At 53.8% G+C, this 27,855-nt stretch overlaps 2 protein-coding genes across 15 annotated transcripts; both read right to left on the bottom strand.

Moving 5' to 3' along the window:
- Positions 1-4,279: 4,279 nt before the first annotated feature.
- On the bottom strand, positions 4,280-26,565 carry CPT1C (carnitine palmitoyltransferase 1C). Of its 14 annotated transcripts, XM_034946318.3 has the most exons (20): positions 26,338-26,562; positions 25,395-25,549; positions 20,357-20,496; positions 16,984-17,155; positions 16,354-16,455; positions 16,138-16,275; positions 13,326-13,403; positions 12,999-13,106; positions 12,815-12,899; positions 12,009-12,204; positions 11,700-11,882; positions 10,490-10,595; positions 9,289-9,405; positions 7,640-7,804; positions 7,267-7,401; positions 6,164-6,316; positions 5,274-5,387; positions 5,058-5,150; positions 4,470-4,591; positions 4,280-4,392 (listed from the first exon to the last, which is right to left on the bottom strand). In XM_034946318.3, the coding sequence occupies exons 2-20, from the start codon at positions 25,533-25,535 to the stop codon at positions 4,344-4,346; spliced, it is 2,397 nt and encodes a 798-aa protein (XP_034802209.2). In that variant the 5' UTR covers positions 25,536-25,549; positions 26,338-26,562; the 3' UTR covers positions 4,280-4,343. The 14 variants fall into 14 exon arrangements, with proteins under 14 accessions (XP_034802209.2, XP_034802208.2, XP_054959319.1 ...); XM_034946317.3 differs by having other exon boundaries at positions 4,280-4,591; XM_055103344.2 differs by lacking the exon at positions 26,338-26,562 and adding an exon at positions 21,204-21,324 and having other exon boundaries at positions 4,280-4,591; positions 25,395-25,531.
- Positions 26,566-27,099: 534 nt separating this feature from the next.
- Positions 27,100-27,855, bottom strand: ADM5 (adrenomedullin 5 (putative); the record flags this gene model as incomplete). Its single annotated transcript, XM_055102863.1, has 2 exons — positions 27,100-27,572; positions 27,767-27,855. Coding segments are annotated over 2 exons (477 nt in total), but the record flags the coding sequence as incomplete, so codon positions are not given.

Raw genomic sequence — 27,855 nt, 5'->3', positions numbered from 1 at the left:
GGCAGTGTTTTTAGCATGTTAATGCATTACAATTAGCATATAATGAGCAGTGAAAGTAACCAGACGTCACTTCCTTTTTAGTTGTTGTTGTATTTTGAGATGGAGTTTGGCTCTTGTTGCCCAGGCTGGAGTGCAATGGCGCGATCTTGGCTCACCACAACCTCTGCCTCCCGGGTTCAAGAAATTCTCCTGCCTCAGCCTCCCAAGTAGCTGGGATTACAGGCAGGCGCCACCACGCCAGGCTAATTTTGTATTTTGAGTAGAGACAGGGTTTCTCCATGTTGGTCAGGCTGGTCTCGAACTCCTGACCTCAGGTAATTCACCCGCCTCGGCCTCCCTAGGTGCAGGGATTACAGGCGTGAGGCACTGGGCCCGGCCCCAGAGGTCCCTTTCATTGTCCTCTTGGTTCTAGCTGGTTTTAGCCAGTTTCTTTTGCTGTTTTCTGTCTTATGAGTGAGGTCTTGTGTCCTGTTGTCTTGGAAACCAGTCTTGCCAAATTCCTATCTCACTAGGGTATGAAAAACAAAGACAAAGGTTAGAGTTATTAAAAACTATACATTTGGATCAGGAGCCAGTGGACATAAAACTGAGCCTCTGGGCTGGGCACAGTGGCTTACGCCTATAATTCCAGCACTTTGGGAGGCCAAGGCGGGTGGATCACCTGAGGTTGGGAGTTCAAGACCAGCATGGCCAACATGGGGAAAACCCGTCTCTACTAAAAATACAAAAATTAGCTGGGCATGGTGGCGGGCACCTGTAGTCCCAGCTACTCGGGAGGCTGAGGCAGGAGAATGGCGTGAACCCGGGAGGTGGAGCTTGCAGTGAGCCCAGATTGCGCCAGGCAGTATTCCAACCAAAAATAAATTTCTTGGCCAGGTGCAGTGGCTCACGCCTGTAATCCCAGCTACTCGGGAGACTGAGGCACAAGAATCATTTGGGCCTGGGAAGAGGAGGTTGCAGTGAGCCGAGATTGCACCACTGCACTCCAGCCTGGGTGACAGAGTGAAACTCGATCTCAAACAGGCCGGGCATGGTGGCTCAAGCCTGTAATCCCAGCACTTTGGGAGGCCGAGGCGGGCAGATCACATGAGGTCAGGAGGTCTAGACCAGCCCGACCAACATGGAGAAACCCCGTCTCTACTAAAAATACAAAATTAACCGGGCATGGTGGTGCATGCCTGTAATCCTAGCTAACTTGAGAGGCTGAGGCAGGAAAATCGCTTGAACCCGGGTAGGTGGAGGTTGTGGTGAGCCGAGATTGTGCAATTGCACTCCAGCCTGGGCAACGAGAACAAAACTCCGTCTCAAAAAAATAAATAAAAATAAAAGTAAATTTCAAAAAAGAATATGAGGGTTGAGGCTGAGGTGTTTGCAGTTTGTATTCTTTATTCCTGTGTAAAAAAAAAAGTTACCCCAAAGTATAGCAACTTGAATTAACAAACATTTATTATCTCACATAGTTGTTAAAAGTCAGGAAATCAAAAGTAGCTTAGCTAAGGTGGTTCTGGCTCCGTGTCCCTCATGAAGTTGTGGTTAAGCTGTCAGCCGGGCGACAGTCATCTGAAGGCTTGACTGGGACTGGAGGATCTGCTTCCAAGATGGCGCACTCATGTGTGCCTCACTGGCTGTTGGCAGGAGGTCTCAGTTCTTTACCACGTGGGCCTCTTCATGGGCAGCTTGAGTGTCCTCATGACATGGTGGCTGGCTTCCCCCAGAGCAAGTGATTGAGAAACAGAGAAAGAAGGAAGCCACAATGTCTTGTGTTGTTTTTTGTTTTTTGTTTTGTTTTGTTTTGAGACACAGCCTTGTTCTGTTGCCAGGCTGGAATGCACTGGTGCAATCTCAGCTCACTGCAACCTCCGCATCCCGGGTTCAAGCGATTCTCCTGCCTCAGCCTCCCGAGTAGCTGGGACTACAGGCACATGCCACCACACCCAGCTAATTTTTGTATTTTTAGTAGATACAGGGTTTCACCATGTTGGTCAGGATGGTCTCGATCTCTTGACCTCGTGATCAGCTCGCCTCGGCCTCCTAAAGTGCTGGGATTACAGGTGTGAGCCACCGTGCCCGGCCGAAAGAAAGCCACAATGTCTTTTGTGACCTAATCACTATTTTTTTTTTTTTTTTTGAGACGGGGTTTCACTCTTGTTGCCCAGGCTGGAGTGCAATGGCGCAATCCCGGCTCACCACAACCTCTGCCTCCTGGGTTCAAGCAGTTCTCCTGCCTCAGCCTCCCGAGTAGCTGGGATTACAGGCATGCACCACCATGCCCAGCTAATTTTGTATTTTTAGTAGAGATGTGGTTTCTCCATGTTGGTCAGACTGATCTCAAACTTCCGACCTCAGGTGATCCCCCTGCCTCCGCCTTCCAAAGTGCTGCAATTACAGGCATGAGCCACCATGCCCGGCCCCCACTTGTGGACATTTTTTAAACCATCACAGAGTTGGCAGTCTGGCTGGGGTGGTTGAGCTGGTAGAGGTTGAGCCATTTAGAATTTTGATTTTGTTGTTGGGTTGTATTATTGTTTGACTCAGAAGCAGTGAGGGTTAGATTGATGGCGTGTTGGAACCGTGGTATTGGTGGGGTGGGTGATTGGGTTTGATGTTGATGGCTGTAGTTGGGCTGGTGGAGATTGTAATGGTGGGGGTGGTGGAGCACAGTGAAGGTGTGCTCGGGGATGATGGTGTTTAAAGTCATCACTGGCCAGGCACGGTGGCTCACGCCTGTAATCCCAGCACTTTGGGAGGCCGAGGCAGGCTGATCACGAGGTCAGGAGATCGAGACCATCCTGACTAACACAGTGAAACCCCGTCTCTACTGAAAATACAAAAAAATTAGCTGGGCGTGGTGGCAGGCACCTGTAGTCCCAGCTACTCGGGAGGCTGAGGTAGGAGAATGGCAGGAACCCAGGACGCGGAGCTTGCAGTGAGCTGAGATCACGCCGCTGCACTCCAGCCTGGGTGACGGAGCAAGACTCCATCTCAAAATATGAATAAATAAATAAATAAAAATAAAGCCATCACTATGGGTCAAGGTAAAGTGTGGGTTATGGTGGAAATGAGAAGGGATATTTGGTGGGGATGGTGGAGCTTGGAGTTGGACGTTGTGTTGGTTGTGTGGTTCGAACTGTAGTTGAGTTGTTGTGTATAGTGGGGTGTGGCATCATGGAGTTGCTGATTGCTGGAATGATGGCAGCATTAGGGTGGTGTGCACTGGGCAGTGCATTTCCTAGTTATGGGAGCTGAATCCGTCATTGAGGAAGAGGTTGAAATGGCTGGAGTAGGCCAGGCACAGTGGCTCATGCCCATAATCACAGCACTTTGGGAGGCCAAGGTGGGTGGATCATTTGAGGTCAGGAGTTCGAGACCAGCCTGACCAACATGATGAAACCCCAAAAACCCGTCTCCACTAAAAATACAAAAAAAGTTAGCCGGTCATGGTGGCGGATGCCTGTAGTCCCAGCTACTTGGGAGGCTGAGGCAGGAGAATTGCTTGAACCCAGGAGGCAGAGATTGCAGTGAGCCAAGATTGCACCACTGCACTCCAGCCTGGGTGACAGAACAAGACTCTCTCTCAAAAAAAGAAAAAGAAAAAGAAATGGCTGGAGTTGGGGTTGGGTAATAAAAATTTTCGTGGGTTCGTTTGGGGATTGTCAATTGGGGTGGCTGGATCTTTAGGTTTGGAGATGGATTTTTTTTTTTTTTTTTTTTTGAGACAGAGTCTCGCTGTGTCCCCCAGCCTGGGGTGCAGTGGCACAATTTCTGCTCACTGCAAGCTCCGCCTTCCAGGTTCACGCCATTCTCCTGCCTCAGCCTCCCGAGTAGCTGGGACTACAGGTGCTCGCCACCATGCCCGGCTAATTTTTTTGTATTTTTAATAGAGACGGGGTTTCACAGTGTTCGCCAGGAAGGTCTTGATCTCCTGACCTCATGATCCGCCCACCTTGGCCTCCCAAAGTTCTGGGATTACAGACATGAGCCACCGCGCCCGGCCTGGAGATGGATTTGAGGTGGACAGTGGTGTTGGGGCAGCAGGAATTAGGCTCAGGACTTGTGAGGTTGTGTTTGATTGGCACTGACCTTGGCGGGTTGGGTTTGGTATGACTGAAGCTGGAAATGAAGTACACTGGGCAGGTGTTGCGGGCTGTGGTTGAAGCTGTGACTGCAACTGGGAATCCCTGGCTGGGCCTGGGAATGGATAGGAGCTTCTGTCCTCCTCCACCCTGGTCCTTACCTCTTCCACCCCTGCCCTGCCCAAGAGCATAGCAGACACCACACACCCAGCTCACATATCTTTATTGGCCTGGATATGGGGTTGCCAAACCAGTTGCCCCTGTCCTGTGTCAGCCAGCTGTGGCAATTTCACCCTTATTCCTCGGAGAGGCCAGCTGCCTGGTGGAAGGAGTCAGAAGTCGGTGGATGTCATTGAGGCCTTGGAGGCCCCAGTCTGGCGGGAGAGAAATCCACACCTGTGCCTGGAGTTCTCCTTCCCTGACCCTCTGAACCGGCGCTTAAAATGCTGTCCCGCCTGGAACAGGGAGGCCACATCCAGCAGTGCGTCCTCAATGTGCTGCCCCAGCCTGTGGGAATCCTGGAAGGAGAACAGGTCAGAGCCAGGGGAAGCTGGGAGATGGGATCCTGGAGGCTGAGAAACAAGAGGGCTAAGGGCCTGGATTCCTGAGTCTGAGGGAGGAGGGGCTGGGGCCTGGACTCCCGGGTCTGAGGGAGGAGGGGCTGGGGGCCTGGACTCCCGGGTCTGAGGGAGGAGGGGCTGGGGGGCCTGGACTCCCGGGTCTGAGGGAGGAGGGGCTGGGGGCCTGGACTCCCGGGTCTGAGGGAGGAGGGGCTGGGGGCCTGGACGCCTGGGTCTGAGGGAGGAGGGGCTGGGGGCCTGGAATCCTGGGTCTGAGGGAGGAGGGGCTGGGGCCTGGAATCCTGGGTCTGAGGGAGGAGGGGCTGGGGCCTGGAATCCTGGGTCTGAGGGAGGAAGGGCTGGGGGCCCAGACTCCTGGTTCCTGAGGAAAGAGGGAGTTGGTGGGTATACACGTTTGTCTCACCGTTTTTGTGCTTGATTTTTTGCTGGAGATGTGGAAGGTGATCATTCCATCCCCCATGAAGATATAAGAAACACCATAACCATGGTCATCAGCCTGGAGACGGCAAGAGTGAAGGGAAGAAAATAGCTCCGGTCCCCTCCACCCCCACTACGCAGGAGTGCAGGCCCCCCAGCCCCCTCTTTCCTCTGGGGGCCAGCGCGCCCCAGCTCCACTCACAGGCCCGAATCCACCGCCTGAGGAAACATAGTCCGGGTAATTGTGGACGTCAAACAGATGCATTTGCTGAACAGGGATCTGGCTGGTGGACAGCTGCCACTGCTCCGAATGGACCTGAGGACAGGAGCCCATCACATGTGCAGGACAGAGATCTGCAGGTCCGGCCCTTGGCTCCACTTCACTCCCTGCGTCCCTGGCTTTTTTTTTACCCGTAAATCCGGGCCTCCTTCTCCCTAGCCACGCCCTTCTCCTGACCACGCCCTATCTGGCCACGCCCCTCACTCGTCTCACCACCCACGTCCCTCTCCTCTTCTCCCTCGGACCACGCCCCTCCTCTGACCACGCCCTTTCCTCCTATCCCCACCCCACTGACCCTCTCCCCTTTTGTCTGCTCCCGTTGTCCCGTTGCCTCTCCGCCTTCTGCCTTGCCGCCCCCCCACAACTGACTTCTCTGCTGATGCATCCTTTCTCAACATCACCCTCCTTTTGTTTTTTTGTTTTTTTTTTTGAGACAGAGTCTTGCTCTGTCGTCCAGGCTGGAGTGCAGTGGTGCGATCTCAGCTCACTACAGCCTCCGCCTCCCAGGTTCAAGGGATTCTCTTGCCTCAGCCCTCCCAAGTAGCTGGGATTACAGGTGCCTGTCACCATGCCCAGCTAATTTTTGTATTTTTAGTAGAGACAGGGTTTCGCCAAGTTGGCCAGGCTGGTCTCGAACTCTTGACCTCAAGTGATCCGCCTGCCTCAGCTTCCCAAACTGCTGGGATTACAGGCGTGAGCCACCGCGCCCGGCCTTGATGGGTCCTTTTTCAACATCACCCTCCTTCCCTGAAACCTCTCCCTTCTTCCATGGTCTCCCACTTCCCTCTCTAACCCTTTCCCTGTGCCCCAACCTGGGTCAGGAAGGGTGACTGCAGGTGGAGGAATCGGGACACGATGTACAGCGCAAAGAGGTGGCGGTCGACTCCCTGCCCGCTCATGGCTGCCTTCAGCAGAGCCTGGTGCTTGTCCGCTGCCACGCGGAACAGGGCGAGGCACTGTGGGTCCTGGGGTCCCCAGGGAGGTCACAGGTCATGGAAAGACAGGAAGTCGACTTAGTGCTGGGCCTGCGGCACATCTGGCCTCAACTGAGCTTGCCACATCCCTGCAAGGTGGGAATATCAACCCCATTTTACAGATGGGGAACTGAGGCTTAGAGAGGGGAAATCATTTGGCCAGGTTCACACAGCCAGGGAGAGCCAGGCGGGTTCCTAGGTGTGTCTGGCCCCAGAGTCCAAACTCCTTCCATGGAACCACAATACCTTGTAGGTGCGGGGCTAGGTGTAGGGCAAGGGAGAAGAGGTGCGGGGCAGGTGGGATCTGGGCAGAGAGGGTACAGGGGTGCAAAGGAAGGTCACAAGTCACAAAGAGGTTAAATGGGCAGAGTTACGTTGTAAAAATGGAGTTCCAGCCAGGTGCATTGGCTCACGCCTGTAATCCCAGCACTTTGGGAGGCCGAGGCGGGGAGATCACCTGAGGTCAGGAGTTCGAGACCAGCCTGGCCAACATGGTGAAACACCGTCTCTACTAAAATTACAAAAAAAAAAAAAAAATTAGCTGGGCATAGTGGCGGGTGCCTATAATTCCAGCTACTCAGGAGGCTGAGGCATGAGAATCGCTTGAACCAGAGAGGCAGAGGTTGCAGTAAGCCAAGATTGTGCCACTGCACTCCAGCCTGGGCAACAGAGCAAGACTCCATCTCAAAAAAAAAAGAAATGGGGTTCCTTCTTGGGTGCACCCCCAGTGCCCTGTGAGACCACCATGAAAGCAGATATCACACCATGCTGGGCTGTCTCCCCCCATCAGTGAGCTCTTTGAAGTCAGAGGCCAGGTCTGATTCATCCCTTGTCCCTTGTGCCCCTCGTGGAGGCTGGCTTCAGTAGGTCCCATCAACGTTTGCAAGTGGATGAGTGAGTAAACAGAAGTGACTGAAGCCTCAAACGAGGGCTGCACCCACCGTCTTCTCTTTGTCCTCCATGGCCCTCACAAAGTTGCAGGCCTCCCTCGTGCAAGACCGCACCGTCTCTGTCCGGCCTTCCAGGAATAAGCGAGTCATGGCCGACTCATAAGTCAGGCAGAATTGACCCCTGTCCTGGGGGACAGGGAGGAGAAGAGGAGTCTGTCAACTGGGCTCAGGAAATCTTACAGACTTGACCTATCTCTGTCCAGACCTCCAGCCTCCTCCAGCCAGCCCAAGAATGGTTGGGAGAGAGAATTCAAGATGGCCAACCCACAATGGCAGCGACCACAAGGAACCGTGGAGGGGCAGGTCTTGGGGGCTCAGGTGGACTGAGACCCTGAGGGGGCTGTGGATGGGGAACCCAACTGACCCGGAAGTGGGCCAGTTGCAAGGCGATCTGGATGAAGCTGTCTGAAGAGAGGTGGCAGCGTCGGATGAAGCTCTTGCCAAATAGGGAGAATGGAACGACATGGCAGTCGACATTTTCAGACAAGATCTTGGCTCCCCTCAGGGCTAGAGAGATGGAGGAGTGGATCTGCCAGAGGAGGAGGGAAGAGGAGTAGTTGGGGTTACAGATGGGGGTAGGGTGAAAGCCAGGAATAAGGCTGGAAGCGAAGGTGGATGTGGAGTTAAGGTTGCGGCAGAATATGGAAATGGGGACAAAGAAGAGAAGAGAATTGAAGGATGAGACTAAAGATGGGGATAGGGGCTGGGTACGGTGGCTCACGCCTGTAATCCCAGCACTTTGGGAGGCCGAGGCGGGCGGATCACCTGAGGTCGGGAGTTTGAGACCAGCCTGACCAACATGATGAAACCCCGTCTCTACTAAAAATACAAAAAACTAGCTGGCCGTGGTGGCACGTGCCTGTAGTCCCAGCTACTTGGGAGGCTGAGGCAGGAGAATCACTTGAACCCAGGAGGCAGAGGTTTCAGTGAGCTGAGATCGCACCACTGCACTCCAGCCTGGGTACAGAGCAAGACTCCGTCTCAAAAAAAAAAAATGCCGGGCGCGTTGGCTCACGCCTGTAATCCCAACACTTTGGGAGACTGAGGTGGTTGGATCACCTGAGGTCAGGAGTTTGAGACCAGCCTGGCCAACATGGCAAAACCTCATCTCTATTAAAAATACAAAAATTTAGCTGGGTGTGGTAGTGGGCACCTGTAATCCCAGCTCCTCAGGAGGCTGAGGCAAGAGAATCGCTTGAACCTGGGAGACGGAGGTTGCAGTGAGCTGAGATCATGTCATTGCACTCCAGCCTGGGTGACAGAGCGGGACTCCATCTCAAAAAAAAAAAAAAAAAAATGGGGATAGGGATGGCAGGTGTAGACTGGAACAAGATTGGGGTTGGGCCACAGTTGAAGCTGGGGTTGGGGATGGGGATGGAGGAGGGACTGAGAGTGGTTTGGGAATAGAACGGGGAAGGGGTTGGGTATGGAAAGTGAATTCGAGTTGGGCATGGGTTGTGGTTGGAGGTGGGGTTGTGGCTGAGTACGGGATGGGGTTGGGGTGGGGTATGGGGTTGAGGTTGGGTATGGGATGAGTTGGGCATGGGTTGTCATTGGAAGTGGGGTCGTGGTTGAGTACAGGATGGGGTTGGGGTTGGGTATGGGGTTAGGGTTTGGTATGGGGTGGAGTTAGGATGAACATGGGAATGAATTCAGGTGGTGTTGGGATGGGATTGGGTATGGAGATGGATTTGGAAGGAAAATGGAGTAGGGGTTGGTGCTGGGGTTGGACAGTGGTGGTTTTTGAGTCTGAAACAGGTAGAGATGGGGTTGGGGTTGAGGATGGGATTGGCAGTGGGAGGAGGGTTGGAGTTGGGGCTGGGGATGAGGTTCGTGTTGGGGTTTGAGGTTGTGGATGCATTTGGCCTGATTTGGGGGTGGGGGAAGCATGGGTTTCGGGTTGGGGGTAGGAATGGGGTTGATTTTCACGTTCAGATTGGGGGTGGGGATGAGTTTGAAGTCAAGGCTAGGAATCTTGGGACTTGGAGGAGAGGCCCAGAAACCCAGCCTCACCTGGTCTGGAAGGTCCCATTGCAGCCGCTGGGGCTGGGGTAGTGTGGGGTCCGGGTGCCCCTTGCAGTGGCCGTCTGTTGAGTAGCCCAGCTGAAAGCATTCTGTAGCCAGAGTGAACTGTGGGCAAACAGAGGCTGTCAGAGTCCCTTCCTCCCTGTGGACTGAGGCCATCTAACCCGGGACCTCTTTCCATACAGCCCTTTTTCGGGTAGGGGGCAGTCCCTGAGAAACAGAAACCTCTGATATTCACAGATGCGGTCTCAGGTTCATGTTCATCAAGAACAGGACTAACACCAATACTCAACTGGTGTTTACTGTCCTTATTTTCTTTTCCTTTTTTGACAGGGTCTTGCTCTGTCATCCAGGCTGGTGTGCAGTGGTGAAATTATAACTCACTGCAGCCTCAAACTCCTGGGCTCAAGCCATCCTCCTGCCTTAGCCTCCGGAGTAGCTGGGGCCACAGGCATGTACCACCATGACTGGCTAGTTGTTTTTTTTTTTTTTTTTTTTTTAACGTTTTTTGTAGACAGGGTCTCATTATGTTGCCCAGGCTGGTCTCAAACTCCTGGGCTCAATTGATCTTCCTGCCTTGACCTCCCAAAGTGCTGGGATTACAGGCATGAGCCACTGCACCCAGCCTGGAGTCATCTTCTTGCTCTGTAACTCCTCACTGTGTGACTCTGGGAAAATCACTTCCCTTCTTTGAGCCCCAGTTACCAACTCATCAAAGGAAGGTCCTCATCCCAGTCCCCTTTCTTTGCCAGGTGACCCTGGGCCAGCCTCTGCCTCTCCCTGAGCCTCAGTTTTTCTTTTCTTTTTTTTGAGATGTATTCTTGCTCTGTCGCCCAGGCTGAAGTACAGTGGCACAATGTCAGCTCACTGCAACCTCCACCTCCCGGGTTCATGTGATTCTCATGCCTCAGCCTCCCAAGTAGCAGGGATTACAGGCACACACCACCATGCCTGGCTAATTTTTTTGTATTTTTAGTAGAGACAGGGTTTCACTATGTTGGCCAGGCTGGTCTCGAACTCCTGACCTCATGATCCGCCCACCTCGGCCTCCCAAAATGCTGGGATTACAGGCATGAACCACCGTGCCCGGCCAAGCCTCAGTTTTTCTTCTGACACTAAGGCGCTGGAGAGGACGGTCTTTGGAGATGGGGCGGGGGTCCGCAGAACCAGGGAGGGCTGGCCGCCCTACCTCCCACATGTGTCCTGAGATGGGGCAGTCGGCCCAGGAGTGCTCCACGCTGAGGCCCAGCTTCCCGTTAGAGAAGACGATTAGGGTGAAGGATTTGTCAAACCAGCTGTCGGGGAGAGTTCAGATGGGTCACCAAGAGCGAGGGGCACGGGGACCTCGGAGTGCTTTCTGTGGGACTTGAGGGGGTTTTCTAGATGGGAAGATGTGGGAATCCATTGGGGTGCTGGTATGGGGATCTCTAGGACCATTGGGGGTCCCCAGTAGTGGCCCTGGAGGTCTCCAAGACATGTCTGGGATTTAGAGTTTGGAGATTGTTTTTTTGTTTGTTTGTTTGTTTTGAGATGGAGTTTCACTCTTGTCGCCCAGGCTGGAGTGCAGTGGCGCAATCTCGGCTCACTGCAACCTCCGCCTCCCAAGTAGCTGAGGGTTCAAGTGATTCTCCCGCCTCAGCCTCCCAAGTAGCTGGGATCACAAGCATGCACCACCATGCCCAGCTAATTTTTGCATTTTTAGTGGAGATAAGGTTTCACCATATTGGCCAGGCTGGTCTTGAACTCCTGATCTCAGGTGATCTGCCCCTCTCGGCCTCCCAAAGTGCTGAGATTACAGGCATGAGCCACCATGCCCAGTCTGGAGTTTGGAGATTTTTAGGAAACTTGCCGAGGAAGGTTCAAGGCTTTTGGGGGTGCTGGAAGGTCAGCGGGACCCCCCTGGGGCCTAGGAATTCAGTGATGCCTGCCAGGCCTGAGAATCTCTAGGTCTGGAAGTCTGGGTCTGGGGCCATGGATTTGGGGTGCCTGCATTAAGGCCTGAGGATTGAATGGTTCAAGTTCTGAGGCTGAGGTTGCCAAGTCTGGGGTCCCTGGGCCTAGGGGTCCTGGGTTTGGTGGTCCTCAGATCTGGGGTCTCTGGGTCTGTGATGCTGAGTTCTCTGGGTCGGAGGGTCCAGCTCAGGGGTTTGGGAGTCTCAGATTTGGGGGTCACTGGGTCTGGTTTATAGGTCTTGGGTCCCAGGTCGAGGGGTTCCCCAGGTCAGAGGTCTCCAGGTCCCAAAGCACTGGGTCTGGGGTCCTTAGCTCTATGCAGCCCCTGGTCTACAGACTCTGCAGGTGTGGGCTCCAGGGTCTGGCTGTCTACTGTCGGGGGTCCTAGGTCTGATACTGGATTCTCAGGTGCCACATCTGGGGGCCCCATCCCAAGACTCACTCACCGGTCATGGCCCCGGCCGGCCAGCAGAGCATGGGCGTAGGCATCCAACGATGCTGCCGGGTCCTCCCTGGTGAGCCCCGCGGGCTCAGCATCCAGTGACACAAAGAAAGCGGCCCCTTCCACCGCCTCCAGGGCCTCCGCTGCCTGGGTCTTCAGGGATGTCCGCACCTGGGCCCACGTGCCCCTGGAGGGCCCGGGATGTGCCTGAGTCCATCCTGCCCAGCCGCCACCTGGCCCCACCCTGCCCTTCCACAGTCTCAGGACACTGGCGGCCTCTGAGAGCCCCTGACCCCTGACCCCCGACCCTTACCTGGGAGCAGCTGTCAGAGCTGCCAGATGTTCCTCGTGGGGGCAGGCTGGTGAGGGATCATCCAGGATTCTCTGAAACTGCTGCTCCAGGGCCCTCGGGGAAAGCAGGCTGTTTCGGGAGTGGGTCCCCATGCGGAAGAATCGGCCCCGGTGGAAGACAGCCACGTGTTGGCTGTCATGGAGGTGGCGGATGTAGTCTAGGGGTGGCGTTGGCAGAAGCATGGGGGCAGGAAGGCCAGACACATAAAAATAGCGACCATTTATTATACACTTCTTAGGTGTCGTCAGTTGTTCAAAGTACCCTAGTAATCATCAGCACCCTAGGACTTTTATTTACTTAGTGTTTGGAGACAAGGTCTCACTCTGTCGCCAGGCTGGAGTGCAGTGGTGAGATCTCAGCTCACTGCAGCCTCAACCTCCCGGGCTCAGGTGATCCTCCCACTTCAGGCTCCTGATTAGCTGGGGCCACAGGCGCATATCACCATGCCTGGCTAATTTTTAAATTTTGTATATAGACCGGATCTCACTACGTTGCCCTAGGCTGGTCTCGAACTCCTGGCCTAAGCAATTGTCCACCTCGGCCCCACAAAGTGCTGGGATTACAGGCATGAGTCACTGCGCCCAGCCCCTAGGTACAATTATTATCCCACTTTAGTGGAAGCTGAGGCTCAGAGAGGGTAATAACGTGCAGAAGGTCACACAGCAAGGAAGCAATGGTTCCCAGCTCAGTCAGGCGGACTCCAGAAAACATGCTCTTAGCCACTATATTGTTCTGCCTCCATCAGTGGGGACAGGAGAGGGTCTCACCTTTTTGGACCCCTGGAATCCGCGTGGTGTTGAAGATCTTCTCGTACTGGGCAGAGCATAAGGGGCGCATTCCCATCAGCAAAGTCTGCAGGAAACCGTGGGCTGTGAGCTGCCTTCCAGGACCCACGTGGCCCAAAGGCCACAGGACCACACCTCCATCCCTAACCCACTGGGGCCCTCTCACCGGGGGTATCTCCTGGCGGTTCAGGCGGTGGCGGTACAGGAGGAGGGCATGGACGGCATTCCCAGCACGAGCTGCCTGCAGAGGCGTGGGTGTGACATACAGGAAGTCCTGCGGACCGGGAGAGGGGATGGCAAAACACCCAGGGTCAGGTTTGCCCCCGATGGAGCCACTGACCCAAATACAGGTCCTGACCCCAAAAGAGGGTGGAATGATGAATCCCAGATGGCGCATCTAGATCCAGGTCACTGAGCATGACCGTCACATTCCGCCCAGGTACCCCCCAACCCTAGACCTGGGGCCTATGAACCTCACCCCTCCCCTTCTCACCATCATGTAATAATTGCTGTTCACCATCAGCGGATTTCGGGAGCGCAGGTACACAAATTCCTCCCACCAGTCACTGACCTGGGAGCGGGGTGGGGAGACACACAGTGAGGGGCTGGGGCCTGTTGGGGGAGGGACAGTAGGACAGGGAAGGCCCCCGATGCTCCTGTGTCAGGCAGGGAGGATGGAGCCAAAGAAGTCAGCCATCGTAGTCAGTAACTAGCGATCACCTAGAAATCCATCCATGGGGGATCAGTTAGCTAAACCCTGTTATGCCCCGGCAGTGGAATATTACATAGCTGGTGGAAAGAACAAGGTACAGCTGGGCGCAGTGGCTCCTGCCTGTAATCCCAGCACTTTGGGAGGCTGAGCGGGTGGATCACCTGAGGTCAGGTGTTCAAGACCAGCCTGGCCAACATGATGAAACCCTGTCTCTACTAAAAATACAAACATTAGCCACACGTGGTGGTGCACGCCTATAATCCCAGCTACTCAGTAGCCTGAGGCAGGAGAATCGCTTGAGTCGGGGAGGCAGAGGTTGCAAGGAGCTGAGATCGCACCATTGCACTCCAGCCTGGGCAACAAGAGTGAAACTCTGTCCCCCCAAAAAAAGAAAAACAGAACATAAATGTAAAATTTATAAAACAATAAATATGTGAAATAATATACATATGTGTAAATACATGAAAATTGTGGCCTTGCCAATACCATGATAAAATTCAAACAATGAAAAACACAAAAGAAAGCACTGTGTCACGGTTTAGCTGCTCTTGTAGGGTTTTTTGTTGTTGTTGTTGTACATAAAAAAATGGTGCGTGTGTCACTGGCAGTTGGCTTGGAGGTACAATAAAATATACAGGCTGGGCGCAGTGGCTCACACCTGTTATCCCAGCATTTTGGGAGGCTGAGGTGGGAGGATAGCTTGAGCCTAGGAGTTTGAGACCAGTCTGTGCAACATAGCAAGACCCCATGTCTACAAAAAATTTAAAAATTAGCCGGGCTTGGGGGCACATGCCTGTAGTCCCAGCTACTCAGGAGGCTGAGATGGGAGGATGGCTTGAGCCTGGGAGGTCAAGGCTGCAGTGAGTTTTGATCACGCCACTGCACTCCAGCCTGGGTGACAGTGAGACCCCTTCCAAGAAAGAAAAAGGAAAGAGAGAGAGAGAGAAGGAAGGAAGGAAGGAAGGAAGGAAGGAAGGAAGGAAGGAAGGAAGGAAGGAAGGGAAGGAGGGAGGGAAGGAGGGAGAGAGGAGAGAGAGACAGAAAGGGAGGGAGGGGGAGAGAGAGAAAGATAGAGAAAGAAAGAAAGAAAGAGGGCGGGCACGGTGGCTCACGCCTGTAAATCCCAACACTTTGGGAGGCCGAGGCAGGCGGATCACGAGGTCAGGAGGTCGAGACCATCCTGGCTAACACGGTGAAACCCCATCTCTACTAAAAATACAAAAATACAAAAAAAAAAAAAAAGAAATTAGCCAGGTATGGGAGGCTGAGGCAGGAGAATGGCGTGAACCTGGGAGGTAGAGCTTGCAGTGAGCTGAGACGGTGCCAGTGCACTACAGCCTGGGCGACAGAGTGAGACTCCATCTCAAAAAAAAAAGGAAGGAAGGAGACAGAAAAAAAGGAAGGAAAGAGAGAGAGCAGGCAGGCAGGCAGGAAAGAAGGTAGGAAAGGAGGGAGGGAGGGAAGGAAGGGAAGAAAGAAATGTGTGTGTGTGTGTGTGTATGTGTAAACAGAATCTTGTCCAAAAGTGTGAAGAAAAAAATATTTAACCAGAAAAGCAAGGCCTGCATTCCCTTTTACTTCTCCGATATTTCGTCCCCTTTGCTGGGTTTGACCAACTGAGGCTTCCACGTAGCTGCCCCGTGGGGCTCTGCCGGGGACCCTCTTCCCTTCCCCTCTCACTCTTGCCGCAGCTTTTCTCATCCGAGCCCAGTGTCTCAATGACCTACAATGGTAGGTCTCACGGTAGCTTCCTCTGCAGCCTCCCGCCCTCCAGTCTTTCCCCCACACCAAAGCTGACCCTGCCCCTTCCCTGCTCCAAACCCTCCCATGGCTCCCTAGTACCCCCAGGAAAGAGTCCAGGATCCTCAGTCTGGAGTTCAGGCCTCTCCCACCACTCCTCACCATTCAACTCCTTTGGTTTTGTCTTTGTTTTTTTCTTTCTTTTCCTTTTTTTCTTTTGAGACAGAGTCTTGCTCTGTGGCCCAGGCCGAAGTGCAGTGGCGCGATCTCAGTTCAGTGCCACCTCTGCCTCCTGGGTTCAAGCAATCCTCCCGCCTCAGCCTCCCGAGTAGCTGGGATTATAGGCGCGTGCGCCACCAGACCCGTTTAATTTTTGTATTTTTAGTAGAGACGGGGTTTCACCATGTTGGCCAGGCTGGTCTTGAACCCTTGACCTCACGTGATCCGCCTGCCTTGGCCTCCCAACCTGCTGGCATTACAGGCGTGAGACACTGCGCCACGGCTAAGTCCTGGAATTCTGGTTCAAACTTTGGAAGATCAAGGGTGAAGCTCAGAATACTGGAGCATCTATACCCCAAACTTCAACATTAAATATATAGAGAGAGCATATATATGTTATGAGCATATATAAAAATAAATATATAAGCTTATATATATATATAAATATATATATATATGTTGAGGTTAGGGTATAGTTGTATGTGAACGGGGCTCAGTGTATTGACCCTTGGGGGCTGGGGGCGTGTGGGTTGTGGGCGTGTCGTGGGGTGGGGCGTATAACTCGCAAGTTTAGCAGGCGAGCTCACAACATTAGCCTTTCAGGTGGGGCGTTGGTGGCGGTGGCGGGACTCACATAATTGGACGCCCACCAGGACTTGAGCCGCAGGTACCACTGCAGCAGCGACGCCTGCAGCCTCAGGAATTCCTGCGCCAGGACCGCGGTCCAGTCGAAGTCCTCGTCTGAGAGGACGGGCCGGACCGACTCCAGGTACTAAAGGGGAGAAGAGGGCAGGTCACGCCCCCGGCCCGCCCCGGCCGCCCCAGCCCGTCTGCGCGCTCCCAGGCCCACCTTGCGCACGGTGTCCTGCACAGAGGGCACGGGCTGGCGTGGCAGGGAGCGCTGGTAACTGAACAGCATCGGGTGGCGGCCAGAGAAGATGCGGACCAGGGCCTGGGGAGGAGGAGTTACCGGGTCATTAACCCCTCACCGGGGCCAGGGAGTTGAGGGGGCAGGGGTCGACAGTGGGACAGAAACCCAAAGAGGACACAGAGACTTAAGAGCATCGGAGACCCCAAGAGAGAAGGGAACAGAGACCCAGAGACAGGGGACAGAGACCCAGAGAGAGGGGGACAGAGACTCAGAGAGAGAGGGGGCAGAGACCCAGAGAGAGGGGGACAGAGACCCAGAGAGAGAGGGGGGCAGAGACCCAGAGAGAGAGGGGGACAGAGACCCAGAGAGAGTCGGGGGGTAGAGACCCAGAGGGGGGGACAGAGACTCAGAGAGAGAGGGAGACAGAGACCCAGAGAGAGGGGGATGGAGACCCAGAGACAGAGGAGGACAGAGACCCAGAAAGAGAGGGGGAAGAGACCCAGAGAGAGAGGGACAGAGACCCAGAGAGAGGGGGACAGAGACCCAGAGAGAGGGGAATAGATAAGCGGGTCCCAGGAGAGCCTGAGCAGGGCTCTGCCCCTCCCATACCAGCCAGGTCTTGGTGGGGGAGGACATGGCTCCATGGGGCTCAAGAAGCCAGCCGTGGTAGGACAGAAGCAGCCTCAGGGCCACGTGCAGTGTGAAGATCAGGGCTCCCCACAAACACGAGGCAAACAGCGCGGCTGCCAGGACCCCCCGGAGCCCGTGGTGTTGTCCACCCCTGCGGGGAGAGAAACAGAGGCTGGGCCTGGGTCTCCTGGCCTCAGAACCTCCCTCCCTTCCAGCCCCCTCCAGCCCCTGCGCTGATCTTTTGGCTGTCAGACAGAGAAACCCATTTTTGTCATTTTAGTAGGTGTGAGCTCTGTCACCCCCTCCAGCCCCCTCCCATTGTGGCAGCACCAAGCTTCCAAAGTCACTTTCCATGGAAGTTGGTAGGTGTTTAATAAATGACAGCCATTATTTCTATTGAGGGGACACTTTTTCCTTCCAGCTATCACTACTCTAAGGCAATAGTTCTGAAACTGTGGCTCCTGGGAGCACTGCCTGGGAGCTTGTTCGAAATGCATATTCCTGGGCGCCTTTGAGACCTAACAAGCCAGAATCTCTCGGGGTGGGGTCCAGCAATCAGCGTTTTTTTTGTTTTGTTTTGTTTTTGGGATGGAGTCTCGCTCTGTCACCCAGGCTGGAGTGCTGTGGTGCTATCTCAGCTCACTGCAAGCTCCGCCTCCTGGGTTCACGCCATTCTCCTGCCTCAGCCTCCGGAGTAGCTGGGAATACAGGTGCCCACCACCACGCCCGGCTGTTTGTTGTATTTTTAGTAGAGATGAGGTTTCACCGTGTTAGCCATGATGGTCTTGATCTCCTGACCTCGTGATCCACCTGCCTTGGCATCCCAAAGTGCTGGGATTACAGGCGTGAGCCAAGGCGCCCGGCATGTTTTGTTTTTGAGATGGAGTTTCACTCTGTCGCCCAGGCTGGAGTGCAGTGGCACGATCTCAGCTCACTGCAACCTCCATCTCCTGGGTTCAAGCAATTCTCTACCTCAGCCTCCCGAGTAGCTGGGACTGCAGGCGCCCGCCACCACGCCCAGCTAATTTTTTGCATTTTTAGTAGAGAGGGTTTCACCACATTGGCCAGGCAGGTCTCGAACTCCTGACCTTAGGTGATCCACCCACCTGGGCCTCCCAAAGTGCTGGGATTACAGGTGTGAGCCACAGCACCTGGCCATAGTCAGCGATTTAACAACCCATCCAGGTAATTCCAATACAAGCTTATATTTAGGAAAAGCTGGTCTAAAGCTACATTAAATCAACATGTTTGTTTGCAAAGTTTGCAAATGTCACCTGGAGGACTTGGGTCAAATCACTTTCCCTCTGTAGACTGGGGGTAAATCTAGCATTCTAGGAATTTTTTTTTTTTTTTTTTCAGAGACAGGGGTCTCTATGTTGCCCAGGCTGGTCTCCAACTCCTGAGCTCAAGCCTCCTGCCTCAGCCCTCCGAAGTGCTGGGATTACAAGAGTGAGCCACTGTGCCCGGCCTCCCTCTTGGAATTGTCTACATCTGATCCTGGGTCTGTTCTTTGGGGCCATCTGCACAAAATGTGGACCTTCCTCCCCGGGAGTACTCATCCGAGAACTAGACCTGACATCTCACCTGCACCCAGTTTTCAGACCCTTCCTGAAGATCACAATAACTCAATAAAAATAATGCAGCCACTCCCATGAGGACCTCCTGGCACTCTACTGACTATATGACAGGCATGATTTTTTTTTTCTTTTAATTGAGACGGAGTCTCTCTCTGTCACCCAGGCTGGAGTGCAGTGGCATGATCTCGCCTCACTGCAAGCTCCGCCTCCCAGGTTCAAGCAATTCTCCTGCCTCAGCCTCCCAAGTAGCTGGGATTACAAGCACCCGCCACCACACTCGGCTAATTTTTGTATTTTTAGTAGAGACAGAGTTTCACCATGTTGGCCAGACTGGTCTCAAGCTCCTCACCTCAGGTGATCCACCCGCCTCAGCCTCCCAAAGTGCTGGGATTACAGGTGTGAGTCACCACATCCGGCCGACAGGCAGGATTTTGATTAATTCTTCCAAGCACACTAAGAAGCAATTATTCATACCCTCATTTTACAGATGAAGGCCTTGACAATCAACAACGATGAGATCCCTGCCTAAGACTACATGACTAGAGACGGGCAAAGCTCATACTTTTTTTTTTTTTGAGACAGAGTCTCGCTCTGTCACCAAGGCTGAAGTGCAGTGGCACAATTTCGACTCACCGCAACCTCCGCCTCCCAGGTTCAAGTGATTATCCTGCCTTAGCCTCCTGAGTAGCTGGGACTACAGGCGCTCACCACCACACCCGGCTAATTTTTGTATTTTTAGTAGAGACAGGGTTTCACCATGTTGTCCAGGCTGGTCTCAAACTCCTGACCTCAGGTGATCTGCCCACCTCGGCCTCCCAAAGTGCTGGGATTACAGGTGTAAACCACCATGCTTGGCTATTTTTTTTTTTTTTTTTCTTGAGACAGGGTGTCACTCTGTTGCCCAGGCTGCAATGCAGTGGCATGATCTCAGCTCACTGCAGCCTCGACCTCCTGGGCTCAGGTGATCTCCACCTCAGCCTCCTGGGTAGCTGGGACCACAGGTAAGTGACACCACACTTGGCTAATTTTTTGATATTTTTAGTAGAGACGGGGTTTCACCATGTTGCTTAGGTTGGTCTCAAACTCCTGGGCTCAAGTGATCCTCCTGCCTTGGCCTCCAAAAGTGCTGGGATTACAGGCATGAGCCACTGTGCCCAGCAAAGCTCACACCTTTTTTTTTTTTTTTTTTTTGAGATGGAGTTTCGCTCTTGTCACCCAAGCTGGAGTGCAATGGCGCAATCTCGGCTCACTGCAACCTCCACCTCCCGGGTTCAAGCGATTCTCCTGCCTCAGCCTCCCTAGTAGCTGGAATTACAGGCTCCTGCCACCACGCCCAGCTAATTTTTTGTATTTTTAGTAGAGACGGGGTTTCACCCTGTTGGCCAGGCTGGTCTTGAACTCCTGACCTCAGTTGATCCACGTGCCTCAGCCTTCCAAAGTGCTGGGATTACAGGCATGAGCCACCATGCCCGGCCTAATTTTTGTATTTTTAGTAGAGACAAGGTTTCACCATGTTGGCCAGGCTGGTCTCGAACTCCTGACCTCAAGCGATACACCCACCTCAGCCTCCCAATGCCCAATGTGCTGGGATTACAGGGGTGAGCCACTGTGCCTGGCCTCACCTCCTTTTTCTTCATGCTATACCCTTATTAATCTGACCCAATGTAAGTCTCAGAGGTTACTTTTCTTTAGCAGGTACACCACAATGACAGAGGAACTTACTGGGTGAAGGGAGAGTGATTGGGGGTTACTGGGCTGGAGTGGGGGGACCTCACCAGTCAGGCAGCAACTCTTTGATCTTCTCCATCAGTCCTAAGGAAGGATCCAGCTGGAGGAACCAGGCAAGCTGGATGGCACTGAAGAGGAAAAGCCAACTGAGGGGGCTGGCAGGAGACACACCGGTGAGAAAGTCATTCTGTGGGGAGGAAAGGGCATCCATTCAATCATCTGCCCTCTCCTCTGAGCCCCTGTTCTGTGCCATCCCCAGACATTACTGAGCACCCAGTGCAGAGCCCTGAGCTGGAGGCTGAAGATCTAGTAGGGAACAGAGAGATCCAGGTCCTGCCCTCAGCGAGGTCAGTCCAGAATGAAGTAAGTACTAATTGCTATAGGGCAAGAAATAGGAGGAGCCCTGTGCTGCCAAGTTACAGTTCGAGGGCATCAGGGAGGGCTCCCTGGAGGAGGATATTCTGAGGCAGGACCTGGAAGGGGAGGCTGTCAAAGGCAGAACAGTCCGGGTGTGGTGGCTCACTCCTGTAAACTCAGCACTTTGGGAGGTCAAGGAGGAGAATCCCTTGAGCCCAGGAGTTCAAGACCAGCGGTGGCTCACGCCTGTAATCCCAACACTTCGGGAGGCTGAGGCAGGCAGATCACTTGAGGCCAGGAGTTCGAGACTGGCCTGGCCAACATGGTGAAATCCGTCTCTAGTAAAAATACAAAAATTAGCCAGGCATGGTGGCAGGCACCTGTAATCCCAACTACTTGGGAGACTGAGGCACGAGAATCGCTTGAGCCCGGGAGGCAGAAGTTGCAGTGATCCAAGATCACGCTACTGCACTCCAGCCTGGATGACAGAGCAAAACAAGGTCTCCAAAAAAAAAAATTAGGCACAGTGGCACACACCTTAGTCCCAGCTACTTGGAAGGCTGAAGCAGGAGGATCGCTTGAGCCCAGGAATTCAGGGATGAAGTGAGCTGTAATGGTGACACTGCACTCCAGCCTGGGTAACAAAGTAAGTAAGACCCTGTCTCAAAAAAAAAAAAAAAAAAAGGAAAAAAAAAGAAAAAGAAAAATGATCCCTATTCAGAGCAGGGTCTGGAGCTCAGTAAGGCCTTCTAGAAGTACCAGGGCATGGAATGAATGGGGAATGAACAACAGCACTGCGTTACTAACTAAACTCCTTTGGAAGCCTCAGAGAGCTAACTAACGTTTAATGAGCACTTACTACATTCCAGGTGCCATTTACAAGGATTAACAATTTAAATCCTCCCCAAACCGTGTGAAGTAAGTACTAAGATGATCTCATTTTACAAACGAAAACACTGGGGTTTGGCCGGGCGCAGTAGCTCATGCCTGTAATCCCAGCACTTTGGGAGGCCTAGGCGGGTGGATCACCTGAGGTCAGGCATTCCAGACCAGCCTGGCCAACATGGCAAAACCCCATCTCTACTAAAAATACAAAAATTAGCCAGGCGTGGTGGTGGGAACCTATAATCCCAGCTACTCAGGAGGCTAAGGCAGAAAAATTGCTTGAACCCGGGAGGTGGAGGTTGCAGTGAGCCAAGATCCTGCTATTGCACTCCAGCCTGGGCAACAGCAACAGAGTGAGACGCTGTCTCCAAAAAAAGGCCAGGGGCAATGGCTTATGCGTGTAATCCCAGTGCTTTGGGAGGCCAAGGTGGGCGGATCACGAGGTCAAGAGATCGAGACCATCCTGGCTAACATGGTGAAACCCCGTCTCTACTAAAAATACAAAATTAGCTTGGCGTGGTGGCACACGCCTGTAGTCCTAGCTACTTGGAGGCTGAGGCAGGAGAATCACTTGAACCCAGGAGGCAGAGGTTGCAGTAAGTCGAGATCACGCCACTGCACTCCAGCCTGGCAACAGACCGACTCCATGTCAAAAAAAAAAAAAGGCCAGGTGCAGTGGATCATGCCTGTAATCCCAGCACTATGAGAGGCCAAGGCGGGTGGATCACCTGAGATCAGGAGTTCGAGATCATCCTGGCCAACATGGTGAAACCCTGTCTATACTAAAAATACAAAAAATTAGCCGGGCGTGGTGGCAGGCACCTGTAATCTCAGCTACTTGGGAGGCTGAGGAAGGAGAATAGCTTGAACCCATGAGGCGGAAATTGCAGTGAGCCAAGATCATGCCATTGCAATCCAGCCTGGGCAACAAGAACAAAACTCCGTCTCAAAAAAAAAAAAAAAAAAATTGTGCATTTTTCTCCATGCAATGTTATCATATATATGTGTGTGCATGTATATATTTATAGATCTATAAATATGTATGTATCTATGTATGTATGTATTTAAACACACGAAAAGGATGGCCACATGTTTGTTTTTTTTTGAGACGGAGTCTCGCTTTGTTGCCCAGGCTGGAGTGCAGTGGCATGATCTCGGCTCACTGCAAGCTCCACCTCCTGGGTTCACACCATTCTCCTGCCTCAGCCTCCCAAGTAGCTGGGACTACAGGTGACTGCCACCACGCCCAGCTAATTTTTTTGTATGTTTAGTAGAGACGGAGTTTCACTGTGTTAGCTAGGATGGTCTTGATCTCCTGACCTCGTGATCTGCCCGCCTCGGCCTTCCAAAGTGCTGGGATTAGAGGTGTGAGCCACCACGCCCGGCCGAGGATGGTCACATGTTAACACTTTAGTTGGTAGACTGGCCTGAGGCCCAAGGAGTCCCAGGCGAAGGGCGGGAGAGGGGTTCGGAGTTCAAGGCAGTGGCTGTTTGCCAACTGGAACAGATTTCACAACCAACAAGACCACAGAGGTTCAGTTTAGCCTGCTGAAGCATCCCAGCTTCAGGAGATCCTCCTGGCCGCCCCCACCCCGCCCTTTTTTTTTTTTTTTTTGAAACGGAATCTTGCTCTGTCACCCAGGCTGGAGTGCAGTGGCACAATCTTGGCTCACTGCAATCTCTGCCTCCTGGATTCAAGTGATTCTTCTGCCTCAGCCTCCCAGGTAGCTGTGATTACAGGTGCCTGCCACCACACCCGGCTAATTCTTGTATTTTTAGTAGAGATGGGGTTTCACTATATTGGCCAGGCTGGTCTTGAACTCCTGACTTCGTGATCTGTCTGCCTTGGCCTCCCAAAGTGCTGGGATTACAGGCGTGAGCCACCGCACCTGGCCTGCCACCCCCTTATTTAACTGCAACACCCCCACATCACTCTTCTCTACCCGATTTATCATTCACCATAGCATGTGTCACCATCAATATCAGATGACACTATAGAATGTCACCATACCCTAATTTTGCTCATCTGTTTTACTGCCTTCTGTTTTGCTCATCTGTTTTATTGCCTTCTCCCCCAACTCGAATGAGAACTCCATAAAAGCAGGATTCTGTCTTTATTATTTATTTATTTTTTTTTTTTTTTTGAGACGGAGTCTCGCTGTGTTGCCCAGGCTGGAGTGCAGTGGCGCCATCTTGGCTCACTGCAAGCTCTGCCTCCCGGATTCACGCCATTCTCCTGCCTCAGCCTCCTGAGTAATTGGGACTACAGGCACCCACTACCACACCAGGCTAATTTGTGTGTGTGTGTGTGTATGTGTATTTTTAGTAGAAACGGGGTTTCACCGTGTTAGCCAGGAGGGTCTCAATCTCCTGACCTCATGATCCGTCCGCCTCAGCCTCCCAAAGTGTTGGGATTACAGGCATGAGCCACCGTGCCCGACCTGTCTTTATTTTTTTAATAGAGATGGGGTCTCCCTATGTTGCCCAGGCTGGTGTCCAAGTCCTGGGCTCAAGTGATCCTCCTGCCTCAGCCTCCCAAAGTGCTGGGATTAAAGCTGTGAGCCCGCAGTGCCCAGGCGTGATTCTGTCTGTTGATCTCTGCTGTGTTCTCCATGCTAAAGAGGGCCAGGCCCTTACCGGATGCCCCATAAATATATGGGGAATGAATGAAGAACAATATCAGAAGCTAACACTCAGACCTCGCCATGGGCCAGGACATAGAAGAATTAATTTAGTCTTCAAGGCTATCCTGTGAGGGAGGTGCTGTCAACACCCATGTTTTCCACGAGGGGAAACTGCAACTCCAAGAGAGGTGCTTGCCCAAGATGACACAGCTACTAAGCGGTGGAGTCAGGATTCAAACTCAATCATGACCCCACAGGTGTTCGAGACCCCAGTTCACACACAGAGGATGTGACAAGCAGGGAGTCCCTGTATGGAGACAGTGCAAGAGTTCTAGAACCAGGAACCCTGGGACAGACATGGGTGCTGGTTACACATTGGGCATGCGCATTCCAGAACAGGGACAAAGGGCAGGAGTTTGGGCTGGGCGCGGTGGCTCATTCCTGTAACCCAAGCGCTTTGGGAGGCAGATCACTTGAGGTCAGGAGATCGAGATTAGCCTGGCCAACATGTTGAAACCCCGTCTCTACTAAAAATACAAAAATTAGCTGGGCGTATAATCCATGCCTGTAATCCCAGCTACTCGGGAGGCTGAGGCAGGAGAATCGCTTGAACCTGGGAGGTGGTTGCAGTGAGCCAAGATCACCCCACTGCATTCCAGTCTGGGCAACAGAGTGAGACTCTGTCTCATAAATAAATAAATAAATAAATAAATAAATAAATAAGCCAGGCATGGTGGCGTGCGCCAATAATCCCGGCTACCTGGGAGGCTGAGGCAGGGAATTGCTTGAACCCAGGAGGCGGAGGTTGCAGTGAGCTGAGATCCCGCCACTGCACTCCAGCCTGGGCGACAGAGTGAGACTGTGTCTCAGAAACAACAACTACAAAAGAAGCTGGAGATGAAAGGGAGAAATGATAATTTCACCATAAGGGAAGGATATGGAGTTCTAGAAACTGGAAGTGGGTAGTTTTTGGGGGGCCCAGTTCCCCTCTTGGGTGAAAGAAGTGAGCAGAGGTTCTCAGCAGGTGGGGCTGTGGATCCCAGAAGTGAGCCACGGAGAAATTGCTAAAGGGGTCCTGGGAGCAGACATCGAAATTCTCGGAAAAAAGGGTGATAGTCTCCCAGAAATGAACCAGCTGAAATGCCGGAAGTGCGCCTCAGACATCCCGGAAGCAGAAACCTGGATCCCTGGAAGGAAACCGACCAGCACCGCTCCTCACCCAGAAACGTGAGAGATGCCTTTTCCAGGAGCGCAGGCCAGAGAGGTAGATCTCCTGCAGCACAGGGGCACTGAGTTCCACTTCAGCCCCGTCCGAGGTCAGCGAGGGTCGGAAGCCCACGGCCTGGTGCGCTTCAGCCATGTCACGCTGGAGCCCTGAGTCGGGCAGAGTCATACTTCAGGACCCCAGCCCCTCCGCCCTCAGACTCAGGAGTCCAGGCCCCCAGCCCCTCCTCCTCCTTCATACCCAGGAGTCCAGGCCCCAGTCCCTCCTCCCTCAGACTCAGAAGCCCAGGCCCCAGCCCCTCCTCCCTCAGACCCGGGATCTCACGCTTTCAGCTGCCTTTTTGCGCCGACCCAGGACTATATAACCTAGCTCATCCTTCTCTGAGCACCTGAAGGGTCCTGAGGGTCCTGGTTTGTAGACCCGGAGGTTTTGAGGGAAGGACGTCAATTCGGGACCTCTGGGAACGCATAGAGAGGCCAGAGGGATAGCTCGCGTTAACCCCTTTACCTGCTCTCCCAAGAACATGGTGCGGGGGCAGTGCCCTCCCCCCAGTACAGGATTCTCAAGATTCGGGGGTGGGTGGAGGAGGGAAACTCGTCCAGGCTGAGTTGCGGGGTCTTGAGAAAAACATTAGTTTTAGACCCATATGAAACAAACACCTGTTAGACATTGACGCTGTCCACCCCATTTCCGCTTCTCATGCCAAGGCGAGGGGGATGGTGTCTATAAATTCATCCGCTCAGCGTCCCCTCCCCCCGCCCGTGCTGGAGGGAATGGGGAAGGAAGCACCCACTGCGCATGCCTCGCAGCCTGGGATGCTGAGGCTGTGAGCGGAGGCGAGCGTCGAGGACAAGTGATGGAGAGGCTTGCACGCCCAACCCTAGACACAGGACTCCAGGCCCCGCCGGAGCCCGAGCCCCTGGGGTCCAGTACTTACCACGTTGAATCAGGGGTCCGCTGATCGGATCCTGGGGTCCAAACCCGAGTCCACCCCCGCCCCCCGATTTTGAGCGCCGGCCCCAAATCTCCCGCTTGCATATGTCCAATCCCAGTGCAAGGAGTCCACCACCGGGTCGACGGGCCTTTGGAGTCCTGCCCACCCCGAGATCACCGTCACCCAGAAACCCCGATTCCTGTCTCTCGTGTCCCTAGCCGGGTATTCAGGTCCCGGGTTTTATCCCCGCCTCCTTCCAATCCCCGCGTTCTATCCCCGCCCCCTTCGAGCCACGGCGTCCAATCCCCTACATCCGTTCGATCCCCAGTCCTCCGTCTCCTTTTACCCGGCCAGATTCTCCACCATTTGGCCGCTCGCATTCTACGTAGCTGTTCGGAACCCGGGTTCCTGGGCTCCTCACTCAGCTCATTGTCTCTTAGTCTCCTGTCTCTTCGAGGAACAAGGCTCAGCTGGGAGGTCGCAGCCCACCCCAGGTGCATTATAACGTCAGGCGCGTAGGGTGCCGGAGCAAATCTCAGCCCTTTCACGCCAGGGAGGGAGGAGGGATGTTTGGGGGTCAGGACGGCCCGCCAAAACCACCCACAGAAGGTGCATGGATTGAGTTGGCAAGAAAGGCGCCACAGCGGGTTGGATTCAAGGTAGACAGTGGGACTTCCGTGGGGGAGAAGCAGCATGGCTAATAGAGTAGGGTATATTAGAGACCCAGCCCCGACTGAGAGGTCGAAATAGGTACAGAGAAGCAGAGACTGAAACACGGAACTCTTGTTTATTCGGCTCTGGGCGTCAGTGTTCTTCGCCCAGCCTGGTCCCGTGTGCTTCTAGGTCCAACCTAGTCGCAGCCCAGGGAGGGACTGGGGAAGACGGTTTCAGGGGCTGGAGTTAGGGGAGAAGAAATGTGGAGTAGAAGCTCCAATATACAGATAGGCAAACTGAAGCCGAGGAGGGGACGAGCCGTGCCCGAGGTCACCCAGCGAGCTGGGCACTGCGCTAGCCCCCTCGCTGCAGGCCGGAATCCTGGGAACCCAGCCGGGCTTCCGCCTCGCGCCGCCGGCGGCGCCCATAGCTGTAGGGGTCCTGGGGCTCGTGGCTGGCCTTCCCCGAGGGCTCCTTGGTGGAGACAGCGAATCCAGTATATGATCTCCGCCAGGCGGTGGGTCCGGCATACGCCCAGGTAGCAGACGTGCCCGCGGTGCTGGGGGACCTGGTGCTGGCCTCGCCTGGAGAGGGAGCGTGGGAGAAAACCGGGTTCAAACCGAATTGAGAGATGGAGCGTGATGGAGGTGGGCACCCAAGCACTCCAAGACCAGCGGGGAGGCTTACAGATCACCTGCCCGTTCCGCGGCCGGGAGAGGGCGCTCGCCCTTTACGGTCTCCCTCCCGCCCTGTCCCTGCTGCCACCCGGGTTTCTCACCTGGCTGCAGTGTCCAGGTCCCCTTGGGCGGAGAAGGCGAGGAGCAACAGCAGGATGAGGATGTGGATAGTCACCGTGGGCAGGGCGGG

Source organism: Pan paniscus, chromosome 20 (genome assembly GCF_029289425.2).
Source record: "Pan paniscus chromosome 20, NHGRI_mPanPan1-v2.0_pri, whole genome shotgun sequence".
Classification (NCBI taxonomy): Eukaryota; Metazoa; Chordata; class Mammalia; order Primates; family Hominidae; genus Pan; species Pan paniscus.
The sequence above is the reverse complement of the archived record's forward strand: the minus strand, read 5'-3'. Positions and strand labels throughout refer to the sequence as shown.